General features: G+C 44.2%; 1 protein-coding gene across 1 annotated transcript in view; it reads left to right on the forward strand.

Annotated features, from left to right (window-relative positions):
* ELP4 (elongator acetyltransferase complex subunit 4) overlaps positions 1 to 14,988 on the forward strand; it is a 149,235-nt gene extending 134,247 nt beyond the window's left edge. Inside the window, exon 10 of the mRNA XM_016206178.2 lies at positions 12,496 to 14,988. Within this exon, the coding sequence (XP_016061664.2) occupies positions 12,496 to 12,627 (132 nt within the window). The 3' untranslated portion in view covers positions 12,628 to 14,988. The remainder of the gene's footprint in view (positions 1 to 12,495) is intronic.
* The last annotated feature ends 3,570 nt before the right edge of the window (positions 14,989 to 18,558 follow it).

Genomic DNA, 18,558 nt, shown 5'->3' on the forward strand with positions numbered 1-18,558 from the left:
TTTCATTAAGCCAAATAAACAAACGAACAAAGATCCCTAAACGTAGGCATAGTCATTTGTCTATATACTCACAAATAGTTTCGTCTTTTCTGATCATCAGTATTTTTCCTTCTTTATCAGCTTCATTTCCTTTGTTTTCCATTCATGGAGAGGTTTTAAAAACTAAACTGATTCTCTGCTCACTTCTTATCTGTGAAGTCACTTCAGCAGAGTAACTGGGGGTTATGTGGTCACCTCCAGCCTGAACCCCTCAGCCTGCGCTGGGCCATCCCCGCCCTGAGGCACGCGGGGAGAGGCCTCTGGCTGGGCCCAGCCTGTGCACAAGCTCCCTTTTGAGGCTGCTGAGGAGGGAGGTCTGTGGAGGGGGAATAGATGTCCCGGGTGACTGTTGGAAACCAGGGTAATTTGTAAGTTTGCCATAACTTTTAAAAGAGTTGCACTGGGGGATTTCAGGGGTAGCATGCTTTCAGAGATCCAAAGGAAAAATGGAAGTTTTCCTTTCATTTCAGAGGGCTCTGATATGAAAGGTGGGGTTTTTTATTTTTCTTTCTAAATTTTGCCAAGATTTCAGAATTAACCTATAGACTTAAAAGATATTAAAATATTTATGACAGCATTGCTATGTTATTTATGTATATGTATAAACAGGCATACACACATATACAATCACACTTATCAAATAATGCTGCTTAATACCACCTGGTTGTTCATTTAAGTTTGGAGAAAGTGAAATATACACCACCTCAGAAAGTGTACTTTTGTCTGACCATGAAGAGTAAAGAAAAATTACTGCTATAATTGATACTTTTTGTTCATTGTGGAAAGTTTTTATACAAATCAGTAAAGAGAAAGCCACATTTCGTTTTGTCAAACCCAAAGCATACTACCTACCAGCCTTTATATAAGCTAACACAACCTCAAAAATAATAACAGAGCCCCCAGCACACACTGAACCGGTGAAAGAAGTTAGGAACACTTTGGCAAAGGTAAAATATAAAGTTAATTTTTGTATAATTTTTTTTTCATTCACATCCGTACCAGGTAGATTGTCAAATACCTATAGTAAAGAAGAACTTGTTCATGCATGCAGAACAAAATAAAATAAGATTAAAAGCCCCAGGAAATCAGCTTGCTTCAAAAAACCATTAACGTGTGCCTCTCCCTCCAGCTTTACAAATGTGCTAATTGTCGTGTTTCAGTCATGTAAATATGTTTCGGCATAAAGTAACCAAGATTTCCTGTTACAGAGCCCTGCTGTCTGGGGCTGTGGGGGTAGGGAGGGACGAGCAGGGACTAAATAACACCCTGTAATGAAACTTGCCTTTGGGCAGCGCATGCTTCAGTTCTGAATGCCCAGAAATACTTCGCAGACGCTCTAGGCTGCCTAGCAATGGGGATCTCTAATTCTGGCTAGCCTGACAAAGTAAATACAACTACTGAACATAAGGCAGCTCCTAAGAAAAAACAACAATCCCCCCTTGTAAACACCTACATTTGGCCCCATTAAAAATTCTTTCTTCATACCCAGGAACTAGCAGACCCTTAAATGCAGGGTCTCAAAGTAACTAAAGAGGAGCTGGGAGATGTAATGCTGTCGGGATGGTTTACATGGCCATCTCCACCAGCACTCACCCATCGCAGGGCTCTGTGCAGTGACGTTCTGCATACACTGCGGGGCATTATGCAAGCAAACACATCGGCCTTTATGCTCCCGGGACTCATTCATGGACAGTCAAAAGGAAATCATGTTTCCATATATATATATGTGTATATGTATATATATATATATACACACACACACACACACACGTATATACACACACACACACATATATATATACACACACACATATATATACACACACACATATATATATTCCATACAAAAATATGTGATTGCCATGTTTCTTAGAGGAATGTTCATCAAAAGGTACCAACTTTGAAAATTTAGGGTGAACTGATGTTAATATAACTTAAGCAATTATCTGATTTCAAAATTCCCTGATTTCTGCTCTTTTACGTCTTTGAATTCATCTATTCCATCAGCTGTATGTTGGTCAGACCTCTGCCTGGCCCTAAATTGAATAGTGAACCTTCTGTGGTTCTAAAAATCTCTAGGGTTTAGGGATGGACGTTGACTTTACACATACATCTGTCTGCTAACAGTTTACTAACTGAGTAGATGGCTTCAGATTATAGTAAGGAGAAAACTTTAGCTTGAATTCTAGTGGACAAAAACAAGGAGTATGTTACCTTTTGTGGCCTCCAAAGTAGTTTCCATATGCTTTAAAAGCCAAAAGGGGGTAACCAGGAATTCTCATGTAATTAGCAGTTTGAATTTATTTTTTCAAGCTCAACATTCAGGTCTAAAAACACTGTATGTTCCTAAAACATCTTGTTCTTAAGCCACCTAAGAGATAGTACCCAAAATATGGCTCCTACAAGGTGTTCTCACTTGTCTTGGGTAGAAAGGGGGCTTCCTGGACAAAGCAGGCCTATCAGAATGGCAGTCTGTCCACAGAAAGGGCCAGTCTTCTTCCACTCCCTGCCGTAGCAGCAGCAGACCCTAGGTCTCCAGCACCTCTCGGCTTGGCCCTGCTGAAACTTCATTCAAATTCTACACACTCCGGAGCTTATATGCTCCTGCCTGCCTGCATTGTGTGTTCCAGAGCCGTACAAGCCTTGGGGTGAGCAGCAGTTGCAGACCAGCGAAAAGTTTGCCAGGGTGGGAAGCCCCACTACACAGCTAAGGAAAGATGAATGGAGGGAGGTCAGGTGGGGAGACATGAGGAGCCTCATCGCGGCGATGGGGCACCCTCAGGATCACAGGGACGGGTGGCCATGCCGTGTGTGACTTACCCACCCCGTTCCTTTATCCCAGAGAAGGAGCTCATCACGGTCAGGGGAAGGTCTTTCACAGCGTCTCTACTGTCCAAGTTTCAGTACCAATTTTAATCACCTATTCCAACTGTTGTTGTGATTTTTTTTTCCAGTCCTGCTCATGTTAGAACATTAATGAAAATAAAACATGAGAAAAACAAAAGACAAAAGATTCTGCCTCTAGTTTGTATAGACAGTCTAACCGTTGTAAGGAAGTCCCCGGGAATTACCTAGTTTGTTCTCTGCTGGTGTATGAAATAAGAAAAAAAGCATGACTCTCCCACATCTTAAATGTCTAAAAGTTCGGGAACCCTGGGACCGAGACGTGGTGGTGTTCTCATTACTGTGTAGCCCAAAAGATTCTGACTCACGTTTTAAGAGGATTAAGCTCAGCAAACCGCCCGCACAAACAGGGCTGCCAAAGTTTCTCCTCTTGATCGGTTCACGTAGGGCCCAGCCCTCCGCCTGGAATCCTCGCGTTGGGCGGGCATGACCTGGAGGGCCCCGCTCCCGCAGGGGCGGCGGGGAGGGGCGCTGCGGGCCGCTCGGCGGCGAGGTCTCTTCTGCGGCAGAAGAGAGGATCTGGAACAGCCAGGTCCACCACCCTTGGAAAATTCTGTCTTGAAAGAGTATGTAAGTTTGCAACAATTGTTGTTTTCTCTTACTGACAATGTCCATGGCTGGTTTTATAAGGGGGTGGATGACATAGCCCTGCTAGTCACAGAAATAAGTTGACATCACCCCCTCGCTGCCCTTTGCTCACTCACCACCGCTTGCGAGCCCTGCGTGGTCTGGTACCTGCCTGCCAAGCCCAGCTTCTCAGAGCCACTCCCCTGCTTGTTGACTACTCCAGAAAAGCCAACTTTTTTTTCTGTTCTTCAAACATGCCGAGCTTATTTCTGCCGTAAGGCATTTGCATTTTATTACCTTGGCCTGCAGTGCAGGACTGTAGCCCTGTTTGTAGCCCCAGTTCGGCCCTCTGGAAGGATCTCCCTTGTCTGTTATGCTCTCTGCCCTTTAGGAAATTATTCCTCACCTGAGATCATCCATAGCTACATGAAGTCGCCGTTGGAGAGTCGGTATTTGGGGGCTGCACAGTTGTCACAGCCCACTTATCCATAGATCAGGTTTGGGGCCTCAGGTTACTTTAGGGATTGAATTATCATAGACTTCTGACCAGGCTTGTGGTTTCTTTGCCTGTACAATTCCCTGAGGACTTTAGGAGGTTCCCAGTCTATTTGTTTCCCTTTAGTTACGCATCAAGTAATCTCAGCCCAAAAATTATCTAGATGTAGTCCCAGGGTTCAGCTGCAGGAAACAGATCCCGTCTAATTATTTTATGCTGAAGGAAAGTTTATCCTGGAAAATTGGAGGGGCCGGAGGATATTGCCACCAAACTGGCCTCCAGGGAAGCTGCCCCTCTGCCACGGTCAGGAAGGTGAAGGATTGGGAGGCCACCACAGGAGCTGTTAACTGAAAGGGCACGCCTCTGGCTGCAATTTTGGGGTTACTGAGTTTCTGCTACCACCGCCGCATTGCTCCTTGACTGCTGTGAAGGAAGTAACTGGACACTGAAACTGGTCTCCCCTCCGCTTCCAGGGATAATATGTATATACCTATATTCCTGCAACAGTGTTTGCAGGCGTCAAAGCAGCAGGAAGGTAGCTCCTGCTTTTCTGTTCCACCTTCTAAACCTAGTCCAAATGCATCTCATTAGATAGGCCTAGTCCACACCTTTCTAGCCTCTGACCTGCAGCAGGCACACCACACAGAGCTTGGAATGGACACTTGTCCACCACAACCTTTACCTTGTAAGACCTGAGCCTATTTCCTGGTCTGTCTGTTCTCTCCATAGCCCTCTCTTTCATCGTATTAGTAACTAGCTGAGGCCGTCTAAAGTAATCAATTTGAAAGGGAAGGCAACACCCTTAACCTGACTTTTGCCTCAGACCTGGCTCCCATTTTCTGGCCAGCCTCTCTGCAAGGGTGTTCACCAAGGCTTAGGGCACAGACCTACGCCTGCGTCCCGCGAGTGGGGCCTGCTGCCTTGTGCGGGGGCAGAGGCAGCTGGGTGCTCAGCCCTGTGAAGCCCCCGATCACCAAGCCTGTCACCAGTGTCAACGGCGGACTGCAGGCAGGACTGTATACCAGGGCCGTGGTCTCTTCTGCCCCTTCTTCCAAATTCTATAGCTCTAACCTAACTTGTTTGTTTGTTTGTTTGTTTTATAAATAACTTTGCTGAAAGTGGCAAGAAGCAGCTATCACACCAATATTCTGAATTTCTCTAATGTTTTGCCTAGAGCACTGATTGGGAGGTAAGGTTTGCCCTCCAGGGTCTCATAGGCATAGCAAGGGCCACCAGCTTTCCAGCCTGCAGTGTCCGACCTCACTGCCACCTCCCGACCACTAAGCCCGCGCACCCTGAGATCGCAGAACTCGAGCTCTCCATGCGCCAGAGAATATAGGCCAGGCTGTTATTACAAAGAGCCAAAAATACGGTGGCGTAAATAATATAGAAGCTCATGTATCTCTCACAGAAAAGCCCAGGTTGGTGACACAGGGCTCTTTCTGGTGGCCAGATGGTGTCAGGGGACCCTACATAAGTTGTGTCACTGTGCTGTGTCCTCAGCCCGTGGCTTCCATCACGTGGCCCCGGATGGCTGGCCCAGCACCTGCCGCAAGCCCACGTTTCCACAGTGGAAAGGTAGAAATTAGGCTCGTCCCTAACGGTTGTGGAGCCCAGAGTGAGACTGCAGGTAAAGGACCGTAGTTTTTATATGCCTACATATTTTAAAGTTGTCAAGCCAACAAGCCATTAAATATGCTTTATCTTCCTTCCATCACAAATCAACCTTCCCGGAAAGCCAAGTTTAAATTCAGGATCAGGGCCCCAGCCCAGAATGCGGAGACACAGGGAGGACTGGCCTGCAGCGCACCCCCTTCTCCCCCCCCCCCCCGCCATCTCCCCACACTGAGCCCAGCGCCCGTGCTCAGCCGGCTGGCTGCACATCCAGCCCCCCACACGCCACACGGCCGCGTCCCATGGCCACTCCAGGGGTCCAAGGTGTGCACACAGACGGTGCAGCCCACCCCGGGGCGACGAACCCGGGGAGGAGACCTGTGCAGGCTTTATACACATTTGGACGCGAGGTCTGAGGTTTGAATACCCAGAGCCTGTCCTGTAAAGAAGGGCTCAGGCTCTAGATGGGCTCAACCCCTTGGCCCTGTAATTCCTCACCCCCTGAGGAGGGGGCCCAGGGCAGGGGCCCTCTTGCCAAGGTCAGTAGCGATACTAAGGGAAAGGAGGATTCAGTGGCACCTCCCCCTCCTTAAAGATCTGACCCTAAACTTAACCATGGCACTGTGCTCAAGGTGAAGTGACCAGAGCTTGGTCTCCCAGCCTCACCTGTTGGCCAGGGAAGCGGGGAAGTGTGGCCTGTATTCTGGGAGGCCACTTGCCCCACGAATAAGCAGAGGCTCTTTTCCTCGGTGCAAAGGCAGAGACTAGACACTGGGAGCACGCTAGCAATCTCCGCCACAGACACGTGCCTTTTCACAAATCACGCTTTTGTTTAGACAAGAGAGTTCCTCACAATATGCTTTCAGAGAGGTGAGTTTGGAGGCAAGACAATGCTGTCAGTTATCATCGACGGTCAAAATAATTGCACACCGGAGCATGCTTCCACGGGCAGCCGATGCTCAGCGTTCGGCGCTGAAATTCTAATTTCCAGATCAATCAGGAAGGGCCAAATGAATTTCTCTCATGTCGAAGGATACAGTGTGATTATGACACTCAGTAAAAACAATGTTAATCTTAAACCCTGAGAATGAATGGGATCTTAAACAAACTAAAACTAAAACCTAAAACCTGACTGTGTCTGGCAGGGTTTTTTCCAGAAATATTCGGCCACTACCAAATGTACATCCACCAATCCAAAAAAGAGCAAAACCTGCTCTGGCATGGTTTCCCCTGGCCTATTGGTGTATGAGAGTAACACAAAATTCACCAAAACTAGGCAGATGCATCCTCCACGTTGCAACATGTTAACCAGATGTAGAATAATTGCAGCATAATATTACATTGTAATAATGTGGTGATTATGGAATATTATAAATGTAACCATTAAACATATAATAATTACATAATAGCATGTAACATTGATTTTTTTATTTATAAGTTGAAACAACACTCTAAAACCTCATGAAGAAATAACTGCCTCATCCCCTCTCTCCTTCCTGTGCCAGTGGGAGGAAATCAGTCTTTCCACAAAGGAAAGCGAAATCTCTTTTTTTATGTATAGAGCAAGAGAGACTCTGAACACTACTTCAGCCCCTGCCCTTTGGGCTATGGAGGCATCGGGTGTGCATTTCCTTGTCAGAAACTAAGAAGGGAGCCCCAGGCAGCGAGCGGTGACACACCTGAGTACCGAATACTTCTGGAAGTGATTCTTTTGCTGTGTTCCTTCTCGAAACTGTTGAGAAGTTGTCTTCCAATATCCATGTGCTCCTTCCATAGTAATGGATTTGTTGAACATTTTTACGTATTTTAAAGCACTTCCCAGCCTCCCTTGCAGCTAGATGTAGCCATGTCTAAGTTCTGGACATGAGTGGAAGTGATGTGTCCAGTCCCAGGTCTCGCCTTCTTGGTCCCTTCTTCCCACCGGCTGAGAGAACAAAAGCATCAGGCCTGGAGCCAGAAGTGGAAGCCCCTTGTCGAGGAAGGCAGACCAGTCCTGTCCGTCCAGCCCAGAATTGCCTGACCCCTGGACTCTAAATTGGGAGAGAAATAAACTTCTACTTTTTTTAAGCTGTTTTTTGGAGGAGGTGGGAGTGTCTCTGTATGACAGCTACTTAGCATGTTCTCTGATTCATTCCCTGCCATTCAGAGAGCCGGGCATCTTGATTGCTCCATTTCACTGCTGCCTCACTAAGTACAAGGGAAATTGTTTAGACTTCTTAAATCTTTCCAGAAGCAAAGACTGTGGTTGCAGTTTCCTTTTATATTTCTTTACAGAGTCACAGTAGAGGGCAATGCGTACTTAATGCTCAGGCTCGGCTTAGTGGCTGAGCCCTGCTGGCTCCAGCTGATATTCTGTTGCTGTTACTTATACTTATGTTGGTTTATTATATTTGTAGATTCACTTCTTGCCCTAATAAACTCACTAATTTTTATCCTTTGTAACATAGGTATTTTTACGAGTCACCTCAAATCCTTTTTTTGGAGCTCCAAAAGGTATAAATAGATTAGTGTAGTAGTTGGTAGTTCATAGAACATTTATGCATCTCATGTGATCCTGGAAACAGTCTTGTGAGGGGAGAGTTATTCGCCTGTGACAGAGGAGGACACCGAGGCAGCTTATCTGAGGTCACACTGCGAGCGAGTGACAGAGGGAGCAAACTGTCGCGGGCCCTCTGTGAAGGGGCTAGTGTAGAACCTGTACATTCTAAGATGTTCACAAGTTTTAGTTTAAATTGTCTGTGTAAGAAAAAGCTGTTAGGAAGAATTTGGAAATATTAACACCTATTTCTGTGATTGTGAATAATACACAAAGGGCGGACTCTTCAGGGAATGTCAGGAGTTTTGGAAGGATTAAAACAAATCTTTATCCATCTGCTAAGGGTTAAAATGTACTAGATCAATTGTCTTCAAAAAACAAACAGTGCCTGATGTGGTCTTGGCCAAATACAAAAATATATAAATTGATTAAACTTATTTTAATGGGTATTTACCTGCAATTTGTCTCAAATCCGGGTGTAATCTAGATTTGTTATCTTGCCCCTTCCGCCTGGGAGCTGTGAGTGCTGAGCACAGGCCTGACAGGCTGGGGGAAAAGGAATTCGGGAGGGAACTGGGGAGCCAGGAAACCCAATCCTGTGTGTCTGTAGGGTCTGCTTAGGTGCTGACTCAAGAGGGAACAAACTATAGACAGCGTCTTAGCCCAACAAAGAGAGAGAGGCATGCAGAGCGGGAAGCATCTCCGTGTCTGGCTGGTCTTGGTACCTCCTGTTGCTCCTTTATTATGAGCCAGGGCTTCCGATGGGCCTAAGGGTGCCTTTTGGCAGGAGCCCCCCTAATCTGCCAGAGTATTTTGCCGACCTCTCTGTCTCCCACTTTGTATCACTAGAGAAAAGGGACCCATTAGTCCAGAGGGGTCGCTGAAGATCATCCAGGCCTCTGCAGGAAATTGGGAGCCATTACACCTTCCCCAAATCTCGTCGCCTACATAGAAGTCATCGTTTTAGACGAGGCATTGACGGGAAAACAGGCCGCCAGCCAGGTGTGCATCTCCTGCACCAGCGGCACCATCCCTTCCTTCCAGAATCTGGGGAAGAAAATATGGTGGAAAAGTTTCCACTGAATATGTAAGAGATGAGAAAGGTGAATACCTTGGTGTACAAGGTTGGAAATGGCATTTTTTTATATATAGTCTGGCTTGTATTTAAACCGTTACGCACTGAAACCCCAAGGTCTAAAAGCTCATGTTCCGCCCAGCCTGTGTGGCTCAGCTGGTTGGAGCGTTGTCCTGTGAACCAGGAGGTGGCGGGTTCCACTCCCCGGCAGGGCGTACACCCGGGGCGCTTGTTTGATCCCCGGCCGGGTCGGGGCACGTGCAGGAGGCGGCTGATCGATGTTTCTCTCACATTGATGTTTCTTTCTCTCTCTCTCTCTCTCTCTCTCCCCACCTTCCTCTCTCTAAAAATCAATTACTAAAAATTAAAAAGAAAGAAGTTCATCCACCCTCGCATGAGTTAAAGGGGGCCACCGTGCTGGGCAGAGTTTCTGTCCTACAGCACGTTTTTTCAGGAGACCGACCTGGGTGCACAGCATCGGAAGGTTCACACGTCAGGTGTGCGCCCCGAAGCCTCGGGGAGAAGGCCCCGCACGCCTGGCGGGCCCGAGCCGCATCGCCCTGCTTCTGCGGGGGCTCGGGAAGAAGGAAACTAACCCACGGCTCGAGAATTCGGGCTGCAGGGTGAGCTCGTTCAAGTCCTGAGCCACAAAAGCCGGCAAAACACACAGATTTCCAAGAGCCACCCTTGGGCTTTTTCAAAGGACAGGAGTGTGCAACTGGCCTTTGCGATGTGGCATGTGGTTAGAAACATTTCATCACATCCCCCCAAATTTTTGTGCTTAGAAGTTACACACAAATGGGTGTTTGCCTTCAAAGCGATGCAGTCTGAACGATTTCCAAGCGTGTCGCATGTCACATTTAGCTGCCTTTGCTGTGAAGGGCTTCCAGCCAAACGGCTCACACTCGTCACCTAGAGAAGCCAGGCAGAGGAGTTTCTTAGCAAATAGTAAGCTCCTAAAATAAAGTATATTATGCTGGTTCTGAATAAACTACACTAGTTTCCTCATTTAGATGATCAGAGCTGTATAACCCTTCAACCGAATGCATCTTAAAGGTAGATCACTGTTTAACGTCTAGTCGTCTCCAGGAGCCTGGTCCTGCTCCCCTCCCCCGCCCGATACCGCCGTCTCTGCCTTTCCGTGGGCATCCCGGGAGTTCTCCAGGAGGGTTACCCACCTGCTTGCCTTGCTCGTGTTACTGGATGGTAAAGAAAGGCCGAGTGTGGAAGGTGCTCTGTTCACACATCCTTCCAGCATGCCCTGCCCCGACTCGATTCTAAATCTCTGGTGGCTCCCGTTGATTTCCTAAACAGCCTGGTCACCCTCCGGCATCATGTTCGTGAGGCCCCAGCCAAAAGTCTGCGCGCACATGCACGCACGTTTCGGTTTTGCTGGGATTCTTTTTGTGTTCTACGTCTATATTTCAGTATTTGGGATAAATAAGAGAATTTGGACTAGTAGATGTATTTGCTTCATGACCTGTTACAATAGCTTTATGAGTTTCAATTAACCTTCAGATCGTGCATGTATCCTAGTCATTTTTCCTTTGCTGATTTAGCAGTGACTATAAGATCTTAAAGAAACATTAAAACTCAGACATATAATTAAATGTCTGTTTCCCTTCTGCTTCCTCACATGAACGGTGACAGAGTTAACACTACAAAGACAGTCAGAGCCCCAGACTTTGGAGTCTTAGATTCCTGAGCCTTTCGTGCTTTCACTTCTGCCTAAAATCCTTTGTGGAACAAACTAGGGTATGGAGAAATGAAAGAATTATTTAAAACAGAGGAACAAATATGTCTTTATTAGAGCTTTTTCGTCAGTCAAGAAATAATTTAATTACTTAATAAATGCTACAGGCTGGGTGCTAAGGATACAGATGAATACCACTATATGACTGTTTCCATCTGAATTTTACAGCTTTTCTTGACCTTTCTGACATCTTTGTTGATCATATATCTGTATAACAGTATCTTTCATCCTAGGTATATATGCATTAAAAAAGAAGTACATACAGGCAAACTGAAATCAAGGAAGAACATTTCCATAAATTATTCTTAATGTTTTAAAATATTTTGATCCTGTGCACACAGCTTGTGTTTACATGACCATAAACAAGCCTTTTGTCAGGAAAGAAACGAGCCAGGACATATGCTTGTGGATCACAATATTTTGACCCAAAAAAAAAAAAATTGGTTCTAGCCTTTTTCATCTTCAATTTTTTTTCATATCGGAGTTTCCCAAATGAAGTGTCTCAGAGAGGTGGTCTCCGCCAGCTCACCTCCACAAGGCTTTGGTTAGTCGTCAGTGGACGGCCCCATCCTGCCTTATTTACCATTAGCCTCTCCCACACAGCAGATAAGTTCCTTTGAGGTTGGATTTTTATGAAACAAATCAGGTGGGCTAGGAGCACTGAGAGTTAAAGGAATTTGGTAGGGATCCTTTTGAAAACCTAAAACGTCCTTTTGAAATATGAATGTGTCTCCCTAATTACAGTATCTGTTGTGTAATTATGGTCAGTTACTGCTTAAATCAGCCTGTGTCTGCTTGAGTCACCCTGTATCTGCAGAAGAACAGTTAGCACGGGGAGATGGGCAAAGCTGCACTATCCTTTTGAAAGCATGACCCAACGTTATGCACGGAAACAGGCCTTCCAAGACCTGTGACAGATGTTACAGCTGACTCAGCTGAGCATATGAAAAATATTGACCCTTTGATGGGTCATTATGTCAATACTTACATGGAAACTGTAAGTTCCTAGAGAAGGTACAGCCTTGAAGTAGAATCATCTTCAGGTCAACTTACTAGACCAAGGGAAACAGGCATTCATGGGAGTCTATAATTGCTGAAAAGCTGTATTCAATTGAAAAATTGCCTTTTGGAGCCCTGGCAAAAACAAAACAAAGCCCAAAAACAACCCTGCCATTATCACGTGATTTTTTCCAATTGTGCCTTTATTTATGCATTTCCATGTTTTTATTTCTGCCTAAATAAGAAAACCTTCATACATTTAGGTTTGGACGCTGGAAATGTTCCACTGAGAGTCCTGGTCCAGGTTATGTGATGGCTGTAATTTGTGAATCTAGGAGGAGTTGGACGATTCCACTGGGCTTCAGTCTGAAGAACTGTTTTAGCAGGAATTTTACATGCAAGACTAACTGCTGATCAACAGAGCATAATATTGTATCCTGAAGTGTGCTCGCCAAAGCACAATTAATTTTTTTTTCTTCTTTCTCTCCTTCTCCTGAAATCTTCTGCCTTAGCGACTGCATTTGCCTCCAGACTTGTCAGACACAGTGAGCCGCTCGAGCAAACCGGACCTGGCAGACTCGGCCGGGCTGCTGGGCGCGGGCTGCCCCGCCATGGCCCGAGGCAAGAGGCACCTGGACTTCTAGAAGCCTCCTCGCCGCTGCCGCAGACCGTGTGACACTCTAATTATGAGTGCTAAGAGCTTATGTAAATATTTTCCTTAACGATCTGACCCTCCGATTCTTGAAAAACACAGGACTGCAAAAGGAGGCCACCATTCGCTTTTTTGGCCAAATTTTTGTACAGAAATAGTACAGCGGAGATACTTTCATTTTAAAAGGTGTTTTCTGCTACATCTAAGGAAAATAGATCATTTTATTTTTAAATAAAAGCCAATAAAGTGTCAAAACTTAAAGATGCCTCACAGTGGTCACTGATGTGTATGTTATTAAGGCACTTAGCTCACCGTAAAGCGCCCGTCACAGAGGGTAGCATGTAAAGCATTATAAAATCCAAAATTGTGGGCAAAAAACATGTTTTCTCTTTATTTCTGAAAAAGTCACTTGCCATCGAAAACGCTAAGGTTTTTAAAACATTGAAAAATGTGTTTGCTAATAAATATATGAAGACCAATAATAAAATGAATTTGCATTTATGCATCCTGTTATTAAATTGATGAAGACAAAATAATATTTTGGGATTAAGACCCCATTAAAGGTAATTAGTCTGCTACAGTAGTTAATGAATATGAAGAACCTAAGTGCTAGAAGGCACAGGAAAAGACGCTGACGGTCTTCTGGTTAGTAACCCTAAACAATTGAAGTCAGCACTATGAAATTATGTCAACACACATAATTCAGGATTGAAATTCAAACTGACAGCTACACTGATGCTAGAAAACTGGGAAAAACATGTATTGAAGCTTGCTGAGAGATTTTTACAGAGCGTAGGCCTGAGACAAAGCAGAAAACTGAGGCTAACTCAGCTCGCAGCAGTAAACCCTTGGCTGGTTATGAACAGTGGTTGGGCATTTACATTTATAACCATATAAACATGTCTTTGGGGGTTTATAGCATACTGAACCCATTTTCATATAAAACGCTAGGATTTTCAATCATAGTTCCATATTCTCACAGCTTTTGACAAATAGTGGACCAAAAAAATTGTTTAAGTAATTTGCATATTTAAGTAAAAAGTTTCAATTTTTAAAAAGCTATTTAACGTGTTACAACCTGAGTCTCCGAAATACATTTTCCAATGTTAGAATATTTTGAAGCAGTTATAACTAGCATTTTAAGTAGTTTGCTTTTAATAATACCACAGATTATACTTTATTTGTTCTTGACAACATTGTAGAAAACAAAGACTAGGTTTTTAAACTGTCTAACCAATATGATGAATGTCAGTCATTTAAAAAAAAAAAACCCACTGTAGCATAAACACACACTGTATACAGCTTTTATTCAGAATTAGAATAATTGAATCAATGACAGTGATTCGCCAGGATGTCAAATCTCTCCATCATATCCTGTCACGACCAGTTTATTTTTTGTGATCAAAATCAAAAAGACAACTATTTTGTCACCCACTATTTCATTAGTACTAAAAATCAGATTTCTTCCCTTTTTTTTTAGACTGTCTGGTTTATTTTTTTTTTCACTTCTTTTAATTCAAGAGACACAAATTCTTTCCCATTTTCATTTCAAAATAAAGTTTCAGAATTGATCTGTCAGTTAAAATTAGAGGGCTTTTTTATATTAAGCAAAGGTGCTTTTAAAATTTAAAGCAACTTCAAAAAATCAATTTAGTCCATAGATAATAAATAATGTGCAGTTACTCCACAAAAGCTTTGCTATATCCTTTGAAAGCATTATGAACAATCTGAATAAATTCAAATGACTATTTTAGTCAGGTTATTATTTTAATAACTCTAACCTTTTTCTTACCGTGTTGTGACTCATTTTATACAAACATACAACAGAACAATTACATAGCATTTGACTCTGAAAAGAAAATGCGAGGTCATCAGATATGTAAATTGCTTGTCGAAAATACTTAATAGGTCATTGATTGACTACCCTGGCTACCATGTCTATAAAACTAACAGCCAATTACTAGTTAATGTATGCTTTGCCAATAGATAAACGCTATAAAAATTGAGTGTGCATATTTGATCCCAACTTATTTTAAATATAAAAGAAACTTTTCAAACTTAGTAAAAGTGCATTTTGAACACTAATAGTACCTGGGCCTTCCAGAAATTAGATGCAAGTGTTTTTATTGTTCTGATTCACTAGGCAGTAAAAATTAGCTACGGAAGAGGGATGTATAGTTTTGTTTTTCTCTGATAAAAACCACTCTAAAAATGTGTTTTCCTTCCTTCTGCAAACATTATCAATTATCCATATGTTAATAACCTACTACATAAAAATGTTGGTCTTCAATAATGTTATAGTAGGTATGTGGACGATTTTGATACATTATGAAATAAACACTCTATAAGCAGATTTTCAATTACCAACTTATTGCAAAGATCTAAATACTTAAATAACAATGGCAAACATAGTATTTGAAATGTCCTCCAATCTTTTAAATGTTTCTAAAACTTCAAAACCCTCAATGGCATTCATTTCTTACGCTAGATTTGCCCTTTTTTAATGAGGTAAATATTTTGACTGCTGCAGTCTGCTCAGGTACTGGGATTCTTAGGCCTTAGGAATTACTTTTTAGTGGCCACCAATTTCCACTTTTCTCTTTCTCTCTCCTCCATTTATTTTTTATCTGCACCTCCAGGATCTGCGATGACTAGCACTATACAAAATGAAACTACTTCAAAAGGGAGCAACACTCGCCAATCAATTCCCTGCCTGTCTTTTTTTCTTTTTTAATATATATCTTTATTGATTTCAGAGAGAGGAAGGGAGAGAGATAGAAACATCAATGATGAGAGTCATTGATCGGCTGCCTCCTGCACGCCCCCGACTGGGGATCGAGCCCGCAACCCGAGCATTTGCCCCGACTGGGAATCGAACTGAGACCTGGATCCTAGATTGATGCTCAACCGCTGAGCCACGCCGGCCGGGCCTTTTCATTTTAAAGAATCAGACACAGGCATCCGCACACAAAAGGAAAGTGGGGGAGATGACCCCTATCATTTGTGTAAGTGCATTATGAATGTCATTTCTAAAACATCAAGTTAATACTTTCCAAAGATAGTCACCATCAACACCATCAAATTTAAGCAATACTAACCCTAAGTACTTACACTCTGAACTTGAAAACTGAGCAGTGTGGTCTTTCGGAAGTGAGACAAAATAAAACAGGTGAGCTTTATTCTTGAGAAACAAGAAAAGGGAGAGTTTATGTTTGGTCTTGGTGAGCCAGACATACAAAGAAGAAACGTCTTCCTTTTATAATCTTGTTAACATTAAGGCCCAGAGTAAAAATAAGCAGAGGAATATAGACACTACCCTGAGATGACAAAACTTCGCCAAAAAATAGCTGAATCTTAACATAATACTGTATCTTAGGAAACTGTGATAAAATTTTTTAAAGTAAGAGACGAGTATGTGAGCCACACCAAGAGCTGGGAGGTGACCACTTAAGAGTTAGGAGGCACAGCTTTGGAGGGAACATATTCTGGAAGTTCCTTGTAGTTAAAAGTATTTTTTTCTCAAATGTTTCTTACTCAAACATTACCTCTAATTCTGTTTATCTGGTCTCCCTAAGTTGGATAAGTTTGGAGAAAAGTCACAGGCTGTCAGTCTTGTGATGCTACTGAGGACATCCCAGATAGCGGCCACCGCCCTGGGACGTGGCGCCCAAGCGTCCCGGCGGAGCTCCCACAGATAAACACATGAACACGCCTATGGGTAAATAAGCAACAGGAATAGACGGTTCCAGCAGGGAGTCAAAGGCCAGCTTGTCTCCCCAGGGTGAGGGCAGAAGGCAGGGCAGCCACTTCTTCCCACTCGGCCAGGCCGGGCCGCTGTGCCCTGGAAACCTTGACCCTCAGAGACACCCATATGTTCCCCGGTGCACAGGGCCCCGGCTCCCACAGCACTCCCTTCGCCCCTCCCGGCCCCTGCGCCCAGAGGGCCACCCCCAGCTCCCCAGAGTCCACTCTCTACACAACCCAGCCCTGGGCCAGAGCTGGCCGCCTGACCGCGGCCCGGACGGTAGCCGGTGGGAAGCCGGCCCCTTCGCGCGGGGGGGAAGCCGGCCCGCAGCTGCAGCACGCGCCACACAGAGCCCCTCTGACAGCCCCCCGCACGTCCCTCGGGGAACGGAGGCTGCGGGATGCCAGGGGCAGACAGACCCGCGCGGGCCGCTGCGGAGGTGTGCAAGCATGCGGTTCAGGCCACACGGAATCCAACGTGGGCACACGTGTGAAGGCTTCAGCCACCCCGGGACGGCGTCTAAATGTGCGGCAACTGCGGTGGAAGAAAAGCATTAACAGAGAGACGCCTCCCAACGGTCTGTTTACACGTAATTCCTTAACGAAAAAAGAGTAGATGTGGAGCTAGAAGATTATTTTTTTTAAAGCCTCCAATTAATTTCTATATTTCTGATCGTGTGTCTTTGGGGGTTAAAAAAAACACACACACACACACAAAAAGAGCAGAGTGTGACTGGGCGGAAGTGTGTCTTTGTCCCAAGGTTTCCGCCCGTGCAAGCATCTCCTCGAGACTGCGGAACCCCCAGGCTCTGGCGGAAGTTTGCAGAAGAAAACTTATCTATATTGACTTATATGTTGCACAGAACAGACGGAAATAAAAATCGCAGGCAGGTTTTTCCCCCAACAAAGGCTTCTTTCTCTCCAGCCTTCGCTCGGGCTCAAGCACTCCTGCCCTGCGTGCCGCCACTTTAAACATGATCAGATCTGTGCTTCGTTGCAAATAACAACTGACCGACAATGGGCCCTGCTTCATAGATTTGGGAATGTTTGGCTTACGCTGCCAATGACCGAAGGCCTTTAGCTCCCAGCGGCCAGCCGCAGTCTGCTTTGTTGTCGTCTGTGGCTGCGTCTGGCTCATTATTTCCTGACATGCAGCATCCCCCCTCCACCCTCCAACCATCCCCAACCGCACAGAAAGCGAGATTCAAACGGGGACAGCTGTAGCGGTTCAATGGGAAATGATGCCTCTGTGCGGGGGGGGGGCAGAGCAGGGAGAGGGCCCGTTTGAGAAAGGCAACAGCTTTCAGAGTCTTGTCTAAGAAATCTACTTTTGAATATACTTCAGTGAAATCGCTGTTGAAATAGGCTGACAATGGAAATCTGCCCAGATTGAAAATGCCAGCCCTAATTCAACAGACGATCCCCGGTTCGTAGCTTGTTGCATTTTTAAAATTATTTCTAGACTTTGAGCTTTTGAATTAAATGGCTAGCGGGAAAATGTGACCATTCGGTATGTATGTTGTGGGTATAAGTGGGCACAGACCTACATGCAGCTTCAAGTGAAATTGTTTTCCAACACATTTCCGATTCATGATGTCTGTAAGAATTATTTCTTTAACGATCATCGGGATTTAAAATACAGTAAGTATGAAAGTAACCATCGGTTTTGAATGTTACTCCAACGTGGGAACAGAACTTGTAACACCACACTATAGGGTTAAAAAGAAAATAGTGTAATAAAGGAAATACAAAGGCTTTGGCATGGTTTTACAATCAACACTGGTTAATTCTGATATGTCATTGTGAACAACTTCAAAACACTGAAGTTTTAAAACTCTTGCAAGCACTTTTAATTGATTAGGAATGAATTCTAGATGCACAAAATGATTGGACTGTGAACAGTAATACAACTATATCTAAGAACAATAAACTTTTTCTGGCCAAAAAAGAAACGTATGATTGCATGAAAATGTATATAAAACATCTATAGAGTATTCTTGTCAAATATAAATGAAATTAACTTTATTATAGAAATCATTCTGAGGATTTCTAGGGAAGACAAATACTTACATTTTGACATCAAACAAATTGGATTATATCGAAGACACACTCTACCTTTTAGCTATCAACTTTTTTCTTCCTTGAATTTATATCTTACCCTTCGTTGCACATAAACGTC

This window comes from Miniopterus natalensis, chromosome 11 (genome assembly GCF_054644295.1).
Source record: "Miniopterus natalensis isolate mMinNat1 chromosome 11, mMinNat1.hap1, whole genome shotgun sequence".
Taxonomy (NCBI): domain Eukaryota; kingdom Metazoa; phylum Chordata; class Mammalia; order Chiroptera; family Miniopteridae; genus Miniopterus; species Miniopterus natalensis.